This window comes from Haemaphysalis longicornis, unplaced genomic scaffold (genome assembly GCF_048455015.1).
Source record: "Haemaphysalis longicornis isolate Haplotype H1 unplaced genomic scaffold, Haemaphysalis longicornis Haplotype H1 scaffold_28, whole genome shotgun sequence".
Lineage (NCBI taxonomy): Eukaryota > Metazoa > Arthropoda > Arachnida > Ixodida > Ixodidae > Haemaphysalis > Haemaphysalis longicornis.
Window position 1 is genome coordinate 4,382,116 of NW_027526329.1, and position 21,654 is coordinate 4,403,769.

Consider the following 21,654-nt stretch of genomic DNA (forward strand, 5'->3'; position numbering starts at 1 on the left):
GAGCTGCCAGGCAGGCTTTAGGGTGGGGCGATCGACGAACGATCAATTGGTAGCTCTTGACTCGTACATCAAGGATGCCTTCGCGCATAAGCAGTATTGTTTAACTGTCTTCCTCGACCTTGAAAAGGCATACGACACCGCTTGGCGTTATGGGATCCTTAGGGACCTCAAGTCATTCGGTGCATCGGGTAACATGTTAAACACTCTTGTTAGTTACTTGTCAGACAGAACGTTTCGAGTAAGAGTTGGTTGTGCACTCTCAAACGTTTACGTGCAAGAAAATGGCGTGCCACAGGGTGGCGTGTTGAGCTGCACTCTCTTCATAGTAAAATTGAACTCTCTTGGTAAGGCACTGCCACCTACAATCTCTTATTCCATGTATGTAGATGACGTGCAGATATCCTATAAATCATGCAATCTGTCAATCTGCGAACGTCAAGTCCAGCTTGGTGTAAAGAAACTTGCCGGCTGGGCAGACAAGAATGGTTTTAAATTAAATCCTGTAAAAAGCTCCTGCGTTGTGTTCTCCAGGAAGCGCGGGGTCCATATGGACCCAGACATTACTCTTAATGGCGTGTCGCTTCCTGTGAACAAGGAGCACAAGTTCTTAGGTGTTGTGTTTGACCAGAAACTCACATTCATTCCACACATCAAGGAACTTAAACATAAATGTCTGAAAACAATGAATATACTTAAGGTTCTCTCCCATCAATCTTATGGTTCCGACAAAGAACTCCTACTACGGCTCCATACTGCTTTGGTTGGGTCTCGTTTAGACTATGGCAGTGTGGTATATGGGTCGGCGACTAAAACAGCGTTGCGAATGCTTGACCCAGTGCTACACTTGGGGCTTCGTCTCGCCTCGGGTGCTTTTCGCACTAGCCCTGTCGAGAGTCTGTATGTCGAGTGTGATAAATGGAGCCTTGAGAACCAACGAACGTACATGGACTTGCTATATGCTTTTAAAATTTCATCACTGAATAATCATCCTTTTTATCCTGTCTTTAACGATACATCAACATCTCTGCTCTTTGCAAATCGCCCATCCGTTCCTCTGCCCTTTTCACTTAGAGTGAGAGAGCGAGCCTCGGATCTAAGTGCTTCGTTTTTAGATGTGTACAGGTCATCCTTTTCCAACAGTTTACCGCCTTGGCAAGTTCGCCCGGTGTCGTGCGACCTTTCTTTTATGAGACTTGACAAAAATCGTGTACCACGAGCTGCAATACTGCAGCACTTTCTGTCTTTGCAGTTTAAATACACATGTGCAGAATTTTATAGTGACGCTTCTAAATCCTCCAGTATGGTGTCGTGCGCTGCTCATGGTCCTAATTTCAATGCAGCCAGAACCATGAGCGTGCACACATCAATTTTTTCAGCAGAAGCGTATGGGATTTTACTTATTGTACGACACATTCTTGAAACTCAAATTCCCAATTCCATCATCTATACAGATTCATTGAGTGTTGTTCGTGCACTGTCATCGCACAAGCCCCCCAAAAACCACATAGTTAATCTTGTATTCAGCACTATCATGTCCGTGTATGCACAAAAGCATGAGCTGGTCCTCTGCTGGGTCCCAGGACATGCAGGGATCGCTGGGAACGAGTTGGCAGACGAGAGGGCCGGTGCTGCTGCACTCAGGAACACTGTGGACATTACAACGGTACCCTACACAGACCTCAAGCCACACATAAGACAACACCTGCGCAGAACAAGGCAAACACACTGGGATGAACAGACAGACAACAAACTACATGTAATAAAGCCACACTTGGGACGGTACACATCTGACTCACACAACAGACACACTGAAGTCGCCTTGGGTAGGCTGCGGATAGGGCACACCCATGCGACGCACTCGTATCTGCTGACGGGATCTTCTAGACCCCAGTGCAGCAGGTGCGGAGAGGCCCTATCCGTAGTGCACATACTAATCACATGCAAGGCACTTCACACAACACGACACAAACACTTCAGAGAACTCTACAGACAACATATTCCCCTACATCCATCGTTTTTCCTAGGTGATGATGCCATTGTTTCCGTGAAACGTGTGTTTGAGTATCTGTCCGACGTCAAGTTTTTAAACCTCATTTCCTATCATGCATCATGAAATCTGGCCCTATACACCAGCCATGCTCATTGTCGTGTTGTGATTTTACTTTTGTTTTTGCTGATTTTACTTAAGGTTTAAGGTTTCACCCCTATCATCGATTATTGTTTTGGCGCTCTTTGCCCCAGTTGGCCTTGCGCCATAAACATCCAACGATCATCATCATCTTCCCGAGATGCAAATTGCGATCACTTCCTGAGACGCTGTTCGCGCCACTGATGCAAAAGCTTTTCATCCCTAAGATTTGTGCTGGAGGTTCAAACACGCTTTGCAACCACATGCTCGGCGGTTGTTACGCGTCCAAGATAACGGCAGACTTGCGCGCCGCCGCGCGTTCGCTCTTCGTTCGAACTACGTGAGACACAGCAGCTGTGCGCCGTCACCGAGGAGGCTGCAGTTCGCGCTGCGCACAAACTTCGTATTTAGGAGTATAGCGATCGTCAGCCGTTTTTGTAGCGTCAGTTCCACTGGTCGAGGTTCAGCAGTTTCGCGTGGATTCTGGAGAGCCATACTGCGCATGCGCGAGGAGCAGTGACGTCACACGGCGCACAGAACGTTGCTCGCTGCCCGGCATCTCTCACACACCCCACGCGCCCAGCGTCTTCGCCGACCTACGCTCCGCACGCGGGGGCCCGGTCCACTTGATGATCATGCTAACGGTGGCCGGGTGTGCAACCCATGGCTCGTGCGTAGCAGCAACACCGGCGTGCGCCTGTGGAACCAGATTAGCTCTGGGCGATTGGTAAATATACATGTGTAACATAGTGCGTATACCGTGTGTGTTTCTTTGAAGCAGCACTAAGCATAATCAAGCTATAGCTAGGAAACAAGGAAAGCTAAGAATAACCAAGTGAATCTTAGCTCACGCTACGTATATCCTAGCCTAGCCCAGCTAAGCCACTGCTACTTTTTTAGTCGGATATTTTACTGCGACAGCGTGTAATGTCCCACGTACGAAAAAGCTCCGTCCGGTGGCGGCATTCGCCTGAGGGACTGAAATACTGCTCTTTTATGGACGCTTCAAAGCACGAGATGATGCCGTCCTTCAGCGCGCTTTGCAAAAAGATAAAGCACCCCTTAAAAGAATTCGGCACGTATCTCCTCGGTTCGCTGTAAATGTTCTCGACAGATGATAGTATTCGGCAGACGTCCAAAAAGCTACTTTGTTCCCTACCCCCTCCAGTCTAGGTCAACCCATGATAGACGCAATAGTTGTTTGCGAAATTCAATTCAGTTTTTTTTTCGTCTACACTGCTTTCGAGCCATCGCTTTGAACTTTTTTGGGTTCTGTTTGGCTTGGCACTCGTGCCACGTCCTTCAGGATAGGGCCGTTTTGGTATATCGTCATTAAAATATTGTTTTTATCGCGGTTTTCTGTTTGCTGCTTTTGTGTTTGCACATTTTATGCTAAGTGCTAAGGTGTATTTTCGATTTATAGAGAAGTGCCAGTATTAGCAATGCTTTTATGTTTGTCCTGAAATATGAGTAATGCTGTTTTACTAAACACTGCTGGCAAGTATAAAGTGCGCTGCCGCATTTAATAATTGGGAAGGGGTTTATTTTCAGAATGATCTCGTTCAACCATTCTGTTTATATTTGTCCTGGCGATTGAACCGTGAAACACATAGACAGAACAAAGATTTCAGCACCCAGTACCCTAAGAATACACATATACTGTGCTAAAGAAAGTTTAGAGAAGCGCTTAAGCTAAGCGCCCGTCAAACCTTTGGGGAATAGCGTCAAACCTGTCGTCAAAACTCCAAAGACCTAAATCGCAAAGGAAGACCGAGCTCATGCAAACGTCTATGTGCACCAAATAAATACGTGTACAAACAATCTAATGGTGTCCCAATACGTAGTGTATGAAATAAAGGTGTACTGTTGTACTTCTTCACGTCTGATGCGTGTATTATCTTAGTTTTCCAGTTTTCCAGTAACCGTCTTCACAAAATAGGAGCCCGGTGTCGCCAACAAGCCGTGTGTGAAGATTTTATCAGTTTTTCGGTAGAACAAACGGTCTAAGGGGAAATTAATTAGTTTTTTGACAGAATACAATGCGTCCCACAAAGAAAGGTTTTGCTTAAAAGACTACGTTTATTAGAACCGTATTGGTAGGCCCCTCACAGCCATCTAAAATGAAAGAGTTGCAGCATAGGCTGTGAGTGCTGTGTTCCGTGGCCAACATGCGCCTCGCAGACCTGGTACGGCGACGCAATAACCGCAAGTAGCCGCCACACAAAACTGGAAGAAACGCTCATGGGCGCTCACTTGGATGTCATTGCTTTCGGGTTTGCAGCCAGTGTTAAGTGCGCCCCTTTCATTAAAATTTTTAATATGCAAAAATACTGCGCAAACTGCGACAAACATGAAAAAGGTTTCAAACCTAGCAGCGCTGATAACACGGCTCTCAGTACATCTGCATAAACGCATCGTTTTTTTTTTCATGTTTAAGCAGCCGCTCTCATGAATGATAACTCACGTGCGATCCAATGAAAGGGACCCTTCATGACGCCACGAAATGCTTTCTTTGCCACTGTTAGGAAGGGGTGGTCGGGCTTTCCCTGAAAACGCTCCTCCAGGCCGAAAGAGCCTCGTGCCACGTAGTCCATGGCCAATCCTTCCAATTTTTCCAGCATGTGTACCTCTTCACCCGTTTCGGCGTAAGGATCTAAGGACTTGACAAATATGTCTGCATCCTCTTCGAATCCCGCTATCATCTACGTAGGAGCGGGTTACGAAAAATGTTTACACGATGTGAGCGCAGAACTGACACAGCGCTTTAGTACTACAAAAAGACGCACGTAAATACCAAAGGTATACTTTACAATGAACTGTAACTACTTCAAAAAATATGTTCACCTTCATTGTTACCCGCGCCATCCCACTTGTTTTTAAGCGCAAAATTAAACATTAACATAAGGAGACAGAGCAAAAGGGCAGGCGCTGTTCAATACAAATCGTCCGCGTATGGGCTCACTTTGCGGCAAATTTTGTCGAGAGACCATAGTCTTATGCTGTTCCTGCCCCGTAAAGGCCACTCTTCTCTCACCTCTCACGCTCTCCCTTTTTCTTCCCGCTTTGCACTACTATAAACACGATGCATGTTTGCTCAAGTCAGTTCAGATTTAGCGCGTTTCTCTGCTTGCTCGCAACCAATTACGAAATTTTCTTACATTATGTCTTAGAATGCCGTCACGAGGTGTAGACCGGGCGGAAGCTTCTTTTGTATTTTTGGGTGAAGATATTCAACGGGCATTTTCAGTTACTATTGCAGAAATCAGGCGTACTGTTATTTTCAAGTAAATAACAAAAGCATTCTAAAAACAAAACAACTAAAACCCCAGTACCTAGCACTACCTACGTAATGATGCGTTGAGTGAAATATACATAATTTTTTTGCCTAAAAATGTTAAGAACCATAAAGTGCTTAACAGATTTCGTGATTTGAACACGTTTACCCTACATAAACTTCTTGCTTCAAGATGTTTTGAAATTCTGGCCGGTCGCCTGAATCAAGGAACAGTCAGGCGAAGACCCACAGACCGAGAGACCAATATTTTGTGTTCAAGTGGGCCAAGAAAAAATCTTGTCTTTTAAACTGCGACAATGCGTTCCTTACGCTGCCTTGCCCTACACCCCATTGATGCGACCACTATGTGAGGCAAGGTGTACGGGGGATTGCTCGCGGTATGTACGGGGAGATGAAAATGGACAAGAGAACCAGAAATATACAAGTCGAAGCACTAGAAGAAAAGCAGTAATGACAAAAAACACAGCAACTATGTACAAGGAAAGACAAACCAAATACTACGGAGAAAATAAAAATACAAAAATACACAGTAGGAGAGTTCGCAAACTGGGCAAAAGGTATATATATCGTTTCGGGCTAAATATGGCTGGTCTATATATATATATATATATATATATATATATATATATATATATATACAAAATAACAAAATTAGAACAAGGTGGTGACCTGAATTGTTTTTGAGCAAGACCTTCGCTTTGCGCCTGACTTGCCCTCAAGAACGCAAGTCCTTTGATGAAACGTTGGCAAATATTGTGGTTGCTACCTTGGTACGAGTTTTCTTTTCTTGCGTTCCTTGCGAAATTTCAAATTTTGGTTCTCTCTGTATATATACGTAGAGAGAGAGGGATGCACAGACGCGTGCACACACGCGCGCGTGTGCGTGCGTGTGCGTGTTCGCGCGCGCGTGTGCGTGTGTGCGTGCGTGTCAGTTTGAGTGAGAGATATGACAAGGTCAGGATCAGCTGAGCATCCACAAGATAGAATTGTTTTACTAGAAAAGATTTTTTCAATTCATTTTGCATCTCTATAGAAGTTCGATTATCTTTCTAGCGCAAAAAAGAGGAACAGTAGTAATAGGAGCTATAAATAGAATCGTGGTTTTCAGCGGTCTTGCTCGTATATATACCTACAATGCGGAAACTCTATGGGGAACAATGCCTCTGTAAGACGCTTGAGCCTCCTGTGTGCTCGTTGACTGACTACGACAAAAAGAACTCCTTGTATTGAACGGCGGCGAGGGATAAAAAGCTTTTACCTTTCTATGACAGATCAGTACCGATGTGCCGTTTTATGGTAAAGTCTGTTGATTTTCGTGACAAAAAAAGCAGTGACGGCGATGATGCGTCTGCTTTCTTGCATTATGCGGCTAATGTTGACATATTTCTAGTACATATAGTGACAATTGTTATTGCAATAATCCGAAAGTATCCAGCCTTTCCTACCTTCTTCAGCTTGGCAGAACTCAGGGCGTAGCTGAGGCAGCTCCGGATGTTTCTCGCATTCGTTCCGCGAGCGAGTAGCAACGACTTTCCCAAGATAGGGTGCATTAGGTCGGTCATCATGTTGAGCTGGAAAAAGGTGTCATAGCGGCAGTAATATAGTGTGCTTTTTATGTTTTTCGGCACCAGAAAGATGTCAAATCCCACATGTTCTCTTTTTTTACTTTGCAGTTACCCAAGCACGATAACAATCAGGATCAGCATCAATCAGTACCTACACCATCAGAATATCAATTCTGGAAAGTACCGGGAGAGATCGAAATTCTACGGCTTTTTTGTCCACGCTGACACTGCAATGGTGCCAAAATTTCTGATCTCATTTTCTCGCAACGCTGACCCAGAGACACAATAACTGGTCATTTATATTTTCACGTTTGTTATTAAGCAACGTCACTTACTGTGCAAAAGCCGTGGTTCCGAGGAAGAAATCGGCAAATGTTCAGAACTAAAACGGTGCTTTTCACATTGATGGCTTTAAAATCAATGTTATTTCGCCAAATTTGTAGTTGGTGGAGGCAAAAAACCTAGTACACCACTTGTATTGATTTTGGCGCCCGCTAAAGATCCCAAAGTGGTAGAAATTATTCCGTATCTATTCACTACGGCACGTCTTACGGCCAAGGGCTTAATTTTGTGCGCTAGACAAATGAAATTTAAAAACAATCAAGTCACAACTACTCACGATTTCCAGTACATTCATATTTGTATATTTTGTTTTTGATGCAACCATAGGCTATCCACACTTTTTTTAATTGCAAAATCAGAGTACACTCCAAAGAAGTAAGGGCGCCTGGTGAAAACATTTGTGGGGCACACAAAATAACACAAACCATATTTTCTACATTTCTTTTGTTCTTTCATTATTTCTTCTGAGGACATGAGATGTATAACAATGACTGAAGTATGAGGATGAAGAATACACGCGTCTGTAATGCAGTCAGCGCTAGGGAAGAGTCGTCATTCCAGGACCCCACAACTAAGTCCGGTTTCGTGGTCTCTCTGCACCATCCAGAGCTTGTCGTGAGGGTCCGAGCTGGACAGTGCCCTCTCCCAGTGCTCAAGTTAGCAGAAGGGTGGGGGGGCACGAGGGCGTTCTAAACACAGTCCCAAATGATGTGGTATAAGGTAGTGCAGTGCACGGGCCCGGGCAGACCCGAAATCCCAAGCCCGGCCCGGGGCGGCCCGCGGGCTGGGCTCGGGCAGGGTAGCCCGCATTTTCTCACGCCCGTGCCGGGCCCGATAAATTGCGGGCTACCAAAATTTGTCGGGAACCAAAATGCGGGAACGATAATTCTGTCGGGCTGTACTGGTCCGATCCGGCCCGGGCTGTTCCTGAGGCCCGGCTATCCTGTGCCGAAAATTCTAAATTGTTGGAAAGACAAATTTTCTTGTTGAGATTTTACGTAAAGTGAAAAAAAAGAAAGTGCTAATTCACTACCACGCCGTTAAAAGATACGATAAAAAGACGATTGCACTTAGAAAGCCTTCACATCAATAAAAGATACGTCTGGGTCCTATCAGCGTAGTGGGAAAGAGCGGGCCAGAAAACGAGGGCACTCCAGCCACAGGCTACAAAATGATCGTAATTTCTCTCTCCTTTTCAAACTAAAACAAACCGAACAAACGTGACGTGAATTTCGCAGTGTGTGCAGAGTTTGAATAACCACTTTTTTAAGCGGAGCCCATGATTTTTCCCGCAAGACGTTTTTTTAGAGCCATGACTAAAGGCACGCAATAACAGAAGCGCAGATAAAATCATGCTGCCAACGTAACTAGAGGGAAAGACAAAAAACAAATGGTGAAATCGGACGCATCGTCTGATCAAATTTCAGCAAGCAACGGAAGAACGAAAGGTGCAATATCTGTTGAAAAATTGCTATAATAAAAAATCCACTTAGTGGGAATCATTTAAGGTATCTTCGGGTGAGCCTTGATTTTGAAGACGTGGCATTCGATGGAATAATGAAGTGGCAAATGAAGTTACACGACTAATGAATTAAAACAGCTTCTAAGTGAGGATAAGTTGTACAATGTTCGGTCCAAGTTTAAAGGAAATTTACATCTAAAATAGTCGTATTCGCTTTGTGCTTACGCTTTATATGTTAACAGAAAACTTCAAGTTCATGTTAGTATCCTGTCGGAGTAGGAATGATATTTTACAACACTCTAGCGGGCTTGAGCCTGGCTCGGGATCATAATTTAAAGGTTTTTCGGGTTCGAGCCGGGCTCGGGCTCAGATTTTATAAATTCGTCGCGCTCGAGCCGGGCTCGAGCTTATATTTTTATAAAATTCTCGGGCACGGGCTGGGCCTGGGCCGTGTATCTATCGGGCCGGGTCTGGCGGGGTGTAGAAGTTGCGGCCCGTGCACTGCTGTAGTATAGGGTAGCCGGAGCTTCGCAGAAGCGGCATTGCGAGGAGTACGGCGTTGGGGCCAGAATGTGGGCTCTAGTGGGGTGGAGAAATGTGTTTGGTTGGATGTTTTGGAGGTGGCGCCCTTGTTCTTTAGTGAGGCCTTTATGCGTAGGGGTATATAGTGCTCGTTCCACACGGTAATGCTGGGTGGTTCCATGAAACGTCAGACCTGCCACTTCTCGCTGAACTCTAGGCTAGCCCGGTGGGTCAACTCTCGGGCACTCTGATGGGCAGCTTCGTTGCGAGACATGGCGGAGTAGGCTGGAGCCCAAATAACTTCTACGGGATGTCGAGGAGGATGCTGGAGAGGAATTATTCTGGTAGGTAGTGATGCGCAACGGCTGGAGAAGGTTCTACATGCTTGATGGCTGTCTGTGATCATTATTTCGGCATGCGTTTGCGCAATGGCTGATTAGATTGCCGCTTCCTCCACCTGCGGAGAGTGGATGGTGGGAATTTATGCGCATGTAATCAGATTTTCGGTAGTAGAAGCCACAGCAGTCATATTTCTTCGCCCGGGAAATGAGGCTGCGGCTGTATAGACTCTGGCAGAGCTTGGGCCGTATTGATTAAGAATCGCTTTCACTCAAGCTTCGCTACGAGCCTCGTGATATATCGGACGCATGTTGCGTAACAATGAACGTGCGAATCTCATGGGTAAGTTCAGCCACATGGGTCTGCGGGTGTTGCAGCGGAGAGTGCAGGCGCATTTAAGAGCAAAATGGCTCTACTGGTAGGGGTAGTGCTGAGACGTAAGAGTTGTCCTAAATGGTGGGCTTCGAACAGATAATATAAGGTATTGCGGGCTCCCAACCACAAGAGTTCCTGCGTTGAGGTGGTAACATGTGGTCCTTATGCAACTTTGTACGCATTGCGTGTCGCTAAGCACCAGGACGCGGGTTCCATTCCCGGCCGCGACGGCCGCTTTTCTGATGGAGGCGAAAAGCAAAAACGCCCGTTGTACGAGATTTCAGCGGAGGTTAAAAATCCCCAGTGGGTCAAATTTATTTCGCAGCCCTCCACTGTGGCGCGCCTTATGCCCTGCGTTGCTTCGGCGCGTTAAACGCTACAATAAATAAATAAATAAATAAATAAATAAATAAATAAATAAATAAATAAATAAATAAATAAATAAATAAATAAATAATAAACAAAAAAATAAATTCATCAATAAACACCTTGCGTATCAAGGCTTCCACCTTGTCCTTTTCGGTCTTGGAGAGCCAGGGTAGGGGAGGAAGTTAGTGACCCTAGACACGCCGAAGGCTTGAACCAGCCTGAGTACATCCTCCTGTCACATACCCCTCGTCTGGGTACGAATCGTGTGGGATCGTGTTGATGTGGGCGGATCATGTGAGAGACTTTCTCTGTGGTTTTCTTAAGTCTGTTGAGTAGTTGAATGTTTGAGTGATCCGCTTAGAAAAACATGGCCACAATTCTGACTTGTGGAGTCGGAGCCATTACGTGGCTATCCATATGTAGACCGATAGTTGGCGGCCCAAAAGAGAGTTGCTTTCTTGCTGAAACGATCAGCAGCTCCGATTTCTTGTGCGAGCGTTCTAAGGCCACACTGCCCTGCGTATTGAATGACTATACCAACCACCTGTTTTAGATTTTACTCTATGTCCACTACTGATGAATGAATCGCAATATGGTAATATCGCCCGCATATAATCCATAGCATATGCCTGGTATGGAACCCAGGAGCGAGGGGAGGTCAATGAGGGCTATGATGTATAGCAATGGGGACAGGGTGGACCCTGAGGTCTGCCCTTTTTCCCGAGGCAAACGCGATCTGATTTCAGGTCACCCACCTTGAGAATAGCTTTTCTGCCGTCAAGAAAGTCTCGAACGTATTTGTAGATGCGTTACCAGCAGTTTAGGCCATACTCTAACAGCTAAAAAATGGCTGGTGTAGTAATCACGAAGGTATGCTCTCATTAGGCGGGTATCAAAATTTTCTCTTACTAGATCTGGCAGACGAGGAGCCGGTACGCTCTTCTTGTTGCTATGCTCAGTTCACGAGTTCTCAGCAGTCAGTGTGGATTTTGATATGTTGTCTTTTATACCTGATACTAAAATTATGTGTGCGATACATTGGACACCAAATGGGACCATACCATTCTTCCAACAGTTTTTTTTAACGTTTTTGGATTAAGTTTGTGACTACTATATTCCCTAAATCTGTTGAGATGGCACGAACATAAATATTATAGAGGACGGCGTTATAGGTTGACGTTTAGTGATGGCGTAACTAACCACTTGTTTTGTAAATTTCAATGTTGCTGCCACAGGTGTCACCCAGACAACTTCAAGTTGCCTTGAACTTCTAATTACAAATGCAGATACGCCTACGTCCCATTGCGGCACACATCCTGTATAAATTATCATTGCCAAATATTTGTGTTATATCATAGTAAAAATCAAACAAGAAACTTTCAAAGTCTACTATCCCCTATAGAACACAGCGCCAAAATTCTGTAAATCATACATTATCGCCTGTAACTGGTTTCCGCGTTCGAAATAAGCCATTTGAACCTCATATTCAAATCAGCATTCGCTAAAATGTATTCAGCCCACTTGCATATTGAATTCAGATTCATGGTGAAAGAACAGCGCAAGAAAAACCGGCACTAAAAGCAGAGGGGACGGCACAGAGCGCTGATGACGCATCAGCGCTGTGCGTCGTCCCCTCTTCTTATGGACTTTGTGTTTCTTACGCTGTTTTTTTCACTATAAATCTGAATCTGCACCAACTAGCCCAAATGGCCATGATATATTTTGAAACTATATCGCGTAATGACAATCCTAGGAATCCCCGCATCATTGCGGAACATTTAAAAAAGACTCAGAGAACAATCCCTCGTCTGTTTCATAAAAGATGATCTGTAGACGCAATAAAAACGTTCAGAAAAACCGAAACAAACTAAATAATCGGCTAAGAGAAGCGAAGACAACATGTCACTAGCCCTTCTTTGTAGGCAAAATGCCCAGGCACTGTCTGGAAAAGAACAATGTCTCTCAAGTCCCCTGTAAATAGAACACCGAAATAGAAACCATGCTATAAACACTCCGGGAAAATTCTTGCGGATTACTGTAATAGGTAATTAGAAACATTATTCTTCTTAAAGTAGAAGTTTATAAGAAATAAACTTCCACTGAACTTCCTTCAGGTGGAGAAACTGCTGCCCCCCAATCCGCATTAATTGTCCTAATGGACGCGTTTTATGAAACCTACGAAAGAGTTCAATGTATACAAAAAATTTCTGAACAAAGAAATTGCAAATCATTACATGCTAAGAATGTCCTAGAATTTATTGCCCCAATAAGCCCTGACATTTACAATTAGATTCTTCATACTGTGGTGTTCCCGATTAAAATATTGCGAGCAGTACTAACGGTGCCTTACAGTAGGGAGACAGAAATGATCCTAAGAATCAGGTCTATATCTGTCATACCAATCTTCAGCAAATGGTTTGAAGACTTAATCTTTTCGATCGTGCCTTGTTATCTTGAAGCAAATAGTATTAGGTCAGCTGCACAATTTGTTTTCGGACAGTACGGTCTACTGAAACAGCCTTGCTAACTAGCACATATATTTGAAAAAGGAAAATAATTATTTTACTTTAGCACTCTTTTATTTATTTCAGTTATGCATTTCACTGACTGAACCATAAAATTCGTGCTAATAGATATCGCAAGAGTGAATCCGTGCGAAATCGTAGCACTAATATAACCATATTTATGCTGGTGTAGAATAAGTAAATGATCTCAAAATATTTGGTGTTGCACTCTCATGCGCGCTTCACCGGAATAAACACCTTGGTAGCACCTGTAGGAAACTGCCTTCTGTGACTGGCCCGCTAGCACGCACACGATGCCTTGTTCAAGAGGCGGTTAAACTGAACATTCACATTGTCCAATTTGTCTCGTATACAAAATACTGTAGCTCACTGCGGACAACTATACCAAAAGAAAACATCAGAGACATACTAATCTTGCAAAAAAAGCCGTTCTCCATATGTTAAACCTAAATTATTCTTCCACCACTCAGATTTGTTCCCAGGTTACAACATAAAGCAAACTACGTGTACGACTTCCGAATTCGCTGAGACTTCTACTTTTCTTTGTTACCAACACAAAAACATTCTCATACATTCGTCATCACTCCCGGCCAAGTCTGACTTTATAAATACAACACAGACAACTGCACCCGTGGAAGTTCCCGAAAAACTACGTTGCACTCAATAGAGCACAACTAGCATAAAAAAACAGTTTTTTTCGCGAATTTTTCCTCACAAGAGTTAAAAGTATTTTCTGTCAATAAATTATAAACAATCACCAAGTGCTGATAGACACATGCAAATTATACTCGTGAACTGCTAGTGGCGTTTGTAGCGCGAACATCTTTTTTGTATCCTATTTGTTTCGTTATTTCTCCCTTCTAGTGTTGGCTTTTTATATTCCTAAACGCAATTGATATTCCTTAACTGCTCTCTACCGTTTGTGGCGCAAGCCGTGTTTCCGTACCCTTTTTTTGTCGTTATTTTTACCTTTTTTAGTCTTGAGTTTATCTATTTCTTCTTGCCATATGGGTGCTTCCTTCTTGTAGTAAGAGCGTGATAAAATTGAATTTGGGCCAATTGTAAGGCACGCATTGTTCTTGTCACGCTGTACTGAAAGTAAACTGTTACTTCGTTTGTATTACATAAGGAAAAGACAAGTTTGCTATTCTTCTGTTTATCTGAAATGCCACAACCTGTGAAAACTTTTCCTGTCTTATTACTAATGCCATGTAAGCGTTCAGAGGTCCAGTCAAGTTGTTCAGTCTGTTTTCAGCCCAAGAACCCGAACAGATGTATTTATGGGAAGTTAGCTGATTGCTCGAATAAGTGATCGATTGATTGATTAATTCATTCATTTATTCATCGACTCATACCTCTCCTCTGCACCAGTACAGTTTGTGACGTAATTCTTTAGGCCTAGAGTTTAAGCTGGTCGCGGTCGCACTAGAAAAGTACCAGCAGCTCTAACGCTACAGCAAACAGAGGAAAGGTGGGCGCGCATGCGCAGTTTTGTGCGGAAGGCACAATGCGCAGCTACTGTGCGGTAGGTTCTGGATTGCGCACTTCAAGTCAGATCCGATACGTACTGTAGCCCCATGACGTTATCGTGTTCAAGAAGCCTAAATACAATCATGGCACCTGGAGGAAGATATCCAATTGGCGGATTGCTAAGGCTTTGCTACGGTAATATTCCTAGTTAACAAATAAATGTTTCGAAACTTTTGCCTCTTTTGAGGGGGTGTCAGCTGACAGTGTGCGTATATCAGTCTTTCCGAACATGCACCTTTTGTTTAGTGCGGCTGCATATTTCTTGTTATGCCCTTCGTGAGGAGTTAACGGGGGACAAAGGACTCAGTAATGCTTTACGTACCCCGCGGTTGGCGAAGTTGCCGAAATTCCGCACGTACACGTACTCGATGAAGTCCAGGTCATTTATCACTACGAAGGGCACGTCTCCGTTAGAGAAGCTATAAAAAATGAGGGGGAATTTTTTGCTTAATAAACATCGAGATTGCTTAGACATTTGTAAAATTTAGTGACACACTCTCCCTTAAACCCTCAAGGGGAAAAGTTCGGTATAAATACCATGCCACAACTAAAAAGCAGCGCAAACAGACCAAGAAAAAAAAGCAGGTCACGAACACTGTGCTGATTGACATATTTGGCGCAATTCGGCTATACACTGATTAATAACAGCTTCAGTCGCCAGTGAGTATTCCCCAACACAATGCGGGAAAGCAGTCCGCTCGCTTGTATGGAAATCTTCCGTGGCTCAGAAATAATCCTGAAAAAAAAATAGGAAAACGACAAACTGAAATTTGATGTGTAGTAGGCGTTTGTTACCCGGGATTTGAATCCAGAAGAAACAAAGGTGAATTTAAAAAACAAATATATAAATAAACAACAAGAGAACCCGTATCGATGACCATTACAGGTTTTTATCCTGTAAACAAGGTATGAAATAACATCCTGCTCCAGGTGTATTGACCACAAGAATTCTTTCTGTTTGAAGTTTATCTAAAAGCGGATTTTATTAGCTGTACACGAAGTTCTTCTTTGGCTTGGGACATGAAAAGAACCAGATGAGGTGGCCGCCCGTGATATTTTGTTCTTTCCGAGCATCGCTTACCGTTAATGTATAGAGCAAAGAAAATGTCAAAATGCGAGTGAGACCAAACAGAAACTTAGACCGGGTTTCTGCACTCTCCACAGCCTCATTTACGAGGTATTAAATGCAGAGCATGTCCTTAACTCACGATGTCACCCGGCGTTGTCGGCGTTGGCGTGCGTCGGCGTCCGCAACAGCCGTTCCAGGTGCGCCCTCTCCCTCACTCCTCCTCTCCCGCATCACGCTACCCTCGTCGCTCTTAACAACAGGTCCGCACCCCTCGCCCTACACTATATAAAAAAATAATACTTACCGGGGCATGGTTTGGATCCCACGACCCTGCGGGCGGAACGCAAGGTACATGGTGCTCTACCCACTGCGCCACAAAGCCGACATAGAATGGAAGGCTACGAACGCGCCCTATATCCCTGACTCATTCAAACTACGTCAAGAAGCTGCTGATACAACGCATTCACTACCTGTGGGCGGAACGCGAGGTACTTGGTTCTCTTCCCACTGCGCCACAAAACCGACACAGAATGAAAGGCTACGAACGCGCCTTATATCCTTGACTCATTCAAAATACGTCAAGAGGCTGCTGATACAACGTATTCACTACCACCAACTCCCCAAATACTAAACGTTAACCCAATACACCCACCCCCTCTGCGACGCATTTACTCGAGTCCCCCTCGCGGGGAGATGGGCCCTTTTTCTGAGTGTCATTTGTTTGTGAGATTTCCCCATTCCAGGGTTTCTTTTTATGCCTTTTTTGCTACGGGGGGTTTGAAGCATGCGCTTTCTTGCGGCAATCTCGGGTTTTTATCTGTTCATTTCACAGGATCCTTGTATATAGACTAGGGCATTTGTGCAATCCATAGGCAGTAACCGCTCCACTGAAGGCACCTCATGATGATTCTTCAAAATAGGTTTTATCATTGCGTGCCCTCGATCTTATTTTTACCATGCTAGATCTCTCACAACTCTGCCAGTCTAATATCGGTGGCGGAATATGATTCTTGTCGTAGGTTAGCGCAGCCTTTTCGAAGCACTCACGCCCACTATGTTCCATTCGACCCGTAGCTGTTTTTACGCGGTAAAATTATGTTATATATCGTGCATTAACCAGCAGTACAGCTACTCAGTGCATTTTAGGCTAATGCAACGTGAACGCGTCACCCCAAGTCCTGTAGACCATATTGTTGGACTTTATCTCAAATCTATTTCGCTTTTCTGTTGGTTATACCACCGAACGTTTGCTCAACTTCCATAGGCACCTCTTACTAGATAAAGCTAAAAAACGTAGTGTGCACAACGGCAATAAAGACATGTGTGCTTCCTTCCTGCTTGCCTGTGCTTGATGACAACTAGCTTTAAGCGACTATAATTGAGCGCTTCCCATCTACCCTGCTCTGAACAAAAGGAACATGAAATAAAGAAATGTATCGCCTTACCCAAAAATATTTCCATATTTTTTTAGCCACCACCCGATGACTTTGTAGGACTCCTGTGGCGCGGAAAGCAAACATAAGCAAACTCCGATGGTCAGTACAGATATATTATTTATTTTATTTAGTTAGACACCCGAAAACCCCCGAAGGGTATTACATAGGGGGGGATCAGAAAAGCAAAACTTGACTGGATAATTTACATAGAATGAGTACACAAACAAAAACATAGAAGATTGGCCTAAACAAGGCAAGCAATACAATTTTTGCATGAGAAATTTGACATCAGGCTAACAATGAACACAAAACGTGGTTTAAAAGAGCAAGGCAGCACTTGACCATTTAACACCAAGTCATAACACAGACAGAGCAATGAAAGAACTTGTAACACTGCGCTTGAAATTGATAAAGTTAAACTGCATCTATTTGCGCAAGGTGCTCTTTTTGTAAATATGATAATAGCGCCGTTTGAGCATAATAGTATGAGGATGACAAATGCCAGCGAAGTCGTTAAACTGAAGAGTGAGATTCAATGCTAAAGAAGTTGGACGTCTTCCTCTTACCGATGAATGGTACTCAAGAAGGTTACCGCAAATCAGGTTCGGTTCTGGACCGGGTATGCCCAATTTCTTGAAGTACGAGAAATGCCTTTTTCTCCACCTTTAGGGATAACGGAACCAAAGAGAGTCACAAGAGCGGTATGCTTATTCAAATGTAGTCATTACAGAGAACACACAGTCTGAAGCATGGGGTTGTACCTAGTTGCAGTACGCCTATATTCACGCAGTTGCTTCACACCACCACCATAAATATCGATTGCCCACTACGCAAGCAAACAACGACATTGTTCGGCAGTTATTTCTAATAACCTATTTAATACATACTGAAGACCAGTATTATGTCCAGAAGATGAGCACAAAAGATAAACCGAAAACAAAATAGAAACAAAGCAGGTTTACAGCAGTCAATTCCTACCACTCTTATATCAAGCAGTTGAATTCATCACTATCATAGAACTGCGGGCGAGAGTATTCTGTATGTTGTTTAGATATACTATGTTGATAAGAGAGAAAAAGACTGAGATGCCTCTACCGACAGTTCACCTCTGCTGCGAAAAGAAAATCAAGCCGGAAGCACTTTTGCTTGGTCGGGATATTGTAATTCAGCAGTATTGTAAGGAAACAACCTGTACATGACTATTGAGAATAAATAATCATTAAAGCTTTCCTTTGAGTTCTTCAAGTTTACAGATGGTATAAAAAAATGTCGGTCCAAACAAAGCAGGCATATTGAAGCTTGTGCTAATAAAATTAAAGAGTGTCACCTTGGCAGGGGAATTTCTTACGGTGTCAGAAGAAGCGTAGGTTATGAAATGCAGATGAGCAACTATGGCAATGCGTAAATATCGCGAGAGTTAGCTCGTTCGTGTAAAAGCAGGGTATTTATCACTGCTGAAGAGTTTTAGGGCTGATGATCCTAGTCTGCATTGATATTTGTACAGAAATGTTTCCATGTTATGCGAATCTACAATGTTTTCTCCGCGTTTAAAATCATTCCACATGCAACGCATTATTCAATTATATTAATAACACTGGTATTAATGCCAGATTGATCAGCGTAGCATCGAACACCCCGAAAGACGATTGCTTCACATGCGAATACCTCAATTTCTGTACCAGGTGTAATTGTATACTCAAAATATCATTATTATACAGAATTAAAAGCAAAGGTAGTTGTAAACGTCCATTGAGAACTCTCTAAGAAACATCAAGACAGTCGGAATCCATTCGATCTCTTGTAAGACTGTAAAAGGTTGTTTTGGGGTTGTGCAGGTATTTCGCAAACCAAATTACCGGAATAGTCGAGAGGGCCAAAATTTTGCCTCATAATAATTAGTTTGTCATGTGGCACGTTGTCAAACGATTGACTAAAGTCGTGAAAAATCGCGCCGATGTGACTGCTGTTGTCTAGCGTGTGTGCAAACGAAAAAACTACTGTAAAACAGTGTGGTGGTACAGTAGCCTTTCCTGAAGCAGTGTTGCAAACTTGTTATAATGTATGGTCATTCAAACACTCAAGAATGTGAGGGGAGATAGCGTGTTTCATTATGTTGCAAAAAGATGTTAGCAATATTGAACAGCCGTTTTTAAAACAAAGGTGGTGATCCTCTCCAAACATAGGTACAACCAGTGCTATCTTTTAGGGTGTAGAAAGCTACCCAATATTTCATGAAGAATGAAATAATAAAACAAGAACTTTCGCCAGTGACGCCGCATAAGGATGAACAATTACGTTTGGAATGCCATCGGGGCCACGGGATTTTTATTTCTTTGGTTCAAAAGCACAGATATAAAACCACTGTAAGCAATTAAGGGAACATCAAAAGGGTGATAAACTGCATGCGTGAGCGCACATGCATCCGAAATGGAGAATTTAGTTTAGAAATACCGGTTAAAATACTCAGTCAATACTTGTGAATCTGAAACAACAAGCAATCTGCCACGAGTTCTTGAGCGCTTCCTGTTTCAATAATGTGATTACAAAATTTCTTAAATTTTTTTAATAAAATTACGCGTCAATGTTATAAAAATTACTTTTGGAAACAACGAACTTCGCGTGCCAAACTGCGTTTGGGTTCTTCAATAACATGCTACTCCTTTGGGTTTTCGTACAATCGTTCAATGCTTAAGAGGGTTCAGCAGTGCCGCTCTCCTGTTGAGAATGCATGGAGCCTTTCAGGAGCCGTACCGTGCCTTTTACTTTGCTTATCCTGATGCGATTAGTTGCAACTTCTTACGCTTTGCAAAATGGAGGTACTGTCACAATTTTTGTATCGCTGACATTGGTTTTTTTTATAAACGAGTTAGAAGTATCAGCTAGAACAGAAATTTTCTCGGTGCCCGCGCTTCTTCACGCGGCATTAAGAGGCATTGACCAATATAGAAATTGTGTTCGCAACATGCCTAACCTTTGGCTCTTCTGATGGTATACACGCCGGTATTTTATATTTAAAGGCCGCAGTTTGAGCACTACACATTCGGAACGTCTTGTATTTAGACAATGACAGGGATCTCATTTCGCTTTCTGTCTTGTAGCTTGATCTTCTGTGATGACAAGGCAGCATTGACAGGCGCTACCACTGTCCGCTGTAGCGGTACTAGTGCGCGGCACGCCGGACTTTTACCTGGGCGCCAGACGCGCGCCGTACAATTAGAAAGTTGGCCGTCATTCAGATGGACAGTATCCCTTCAAAAAAATGCATTCATTGCAGGAATTCAATCCCATGCTTGTATAGTCTGCGGTGACAAGAAGGTGAAAATATAACTGGCGTAAGATGAAATGCAGCTCTTGCCTTTTTATCTGGTGGCTTTCACGGTGGTGGGTGGTTCACGTAGGTAGGGTGTTTCTTTATTTGCCATTGGTAGCCAAGTGCAGACAAACTGCTCGGACAGAGTAACGGGACCTCCAAATCTTCTGGCTGCAGCTGCCATATTTCTTGACAAGCAGTGTCTTTTGGGACACACTGGTGTACTTCCATAGATGATATTATTTCCTTGGCTACATAAACGTAAAACTTTGGCGGTTTATGTGTCTATCTGAGTTTGCTTTCAAAGTATTTAGTAAGGCGCCAACTTCACTAAGACGATGCCGATATCCCGAGCCCCTTAGGGTCTTTACCCCTAAAATGTAATTGCATTGAACGACCCTTCCTTCAAATCATCACACAGGAGCGAGACAGGGAGGACAAGAACGTGAGGGGTGGCAGAGGAGGACGGACGAAGGGTTACGTGGAGGAGGCGGCAGACGGCGATTGTCTTTTGACGACACTGGGAGTGAAGCGAGCAGTTTTTTAATTTTCGGGAAATATGTTTTTAAATGCAGAGCATTTCAGTAACTCACTACGTCACCTGCGTTGACGTCCGTAGTCCACACCGCACCCCTCCCTACTATATTAAAAAAATACTATCCGGCGCCCGGTTTCGATCCCTCGACCCTGCGGGCGGAACGCAATGTACATGGTGCTCTACCCACTGCGCCACAAAGCCGACACAGAATGGGACGCTACGATCGCGCCTTATATCGTTGACTCATTCAAAATACTGCTGACGAGAGCTTTCTCGTCAGCAGTTGCCACAAGTGCAACAACATTAACGTAACGCAAACTACTTAACGTCGTGCGCGCCCGGAAATGCTCTGCATTTGATCGTGCCCCTCGCGAGGGGGATGTTTCACTGCGTCTTCTCTCGGTCGCGGGACCCGTGGCGCCATCTGGCGGAGGCGCGGCACAACTCGTAGCACTTTCTTTGAAAAAGCGCCTCGAAAGCGCGGCAAATATGAAATAGGGATGACGCGCTTTCGAGGCAATCCGCAGACGCGGCTGCTTTGTGTACAGACTCGGCGGCGAGCGTCCCGGGATTCTGGTGCTGACCGAACCATTTTTTGCGTTTACAGGTTTGTATTTTCGGCTTGGTGCTCGCGCAAGATTACTTACGCATTAAAAAAAAATGCCCCTTTTATCCGTTCGTACCGGCCGGTTTAATTTGACAGAAAATAATCGCAAAGGCTGGCTCTTCAGCCAACGGAAGCGCAGAAGAGCGCGCACACTCTTGCTTCGGCCACGGAATGTTTCGGCGGCTCCACGAAATGCCGACGCGATGCCGCGGCCGGTTTGGACTGGGCGAGCGCGAACAGAA

The 21,654-nt window shown here is 44.0% G+C and overlaps 1 protein-coding gene across 3 annotated transcripts in view; it reads right to left on the reverse strand.

The window, feature by feature from the left end:
- The window catches only part of LOC144172989 (cytochrome P450 3A8-like), a 101,331-nt gene that overhangs the window by 68,408 nt on the left and 11,269 nt on the right, over positions 1-21,654 (reverse strand). For all 3 annotated transcript variants that reach the window (XM_077701583.1, XM_077701584.1, XM_077701582.1), the window contains exons 2-6: positions 17,524-17,620; positions 16,967-17,019; positions 14,775-14,871; positions 6,869-6,994; positions 4,593-4,830 (exon numbers count right to left, since the gene is read on the reverse strand). In XM_077701583.1, the coding sequence (XP_077557709.1) occupies positions 4,593-4,830; positions 6,869-6,994; positions 14,775-14,871; positions 16,967-17,019; positions 17,524-17,620 (611 nt within the window). The remainder of the gene's footprint in view (positions 1-4,592; positions 4,831-6,868; positions 6,995-14,774; positions 14,872-16,966; positions 17,020-17,523; positions 17,621-21,654) is intronic.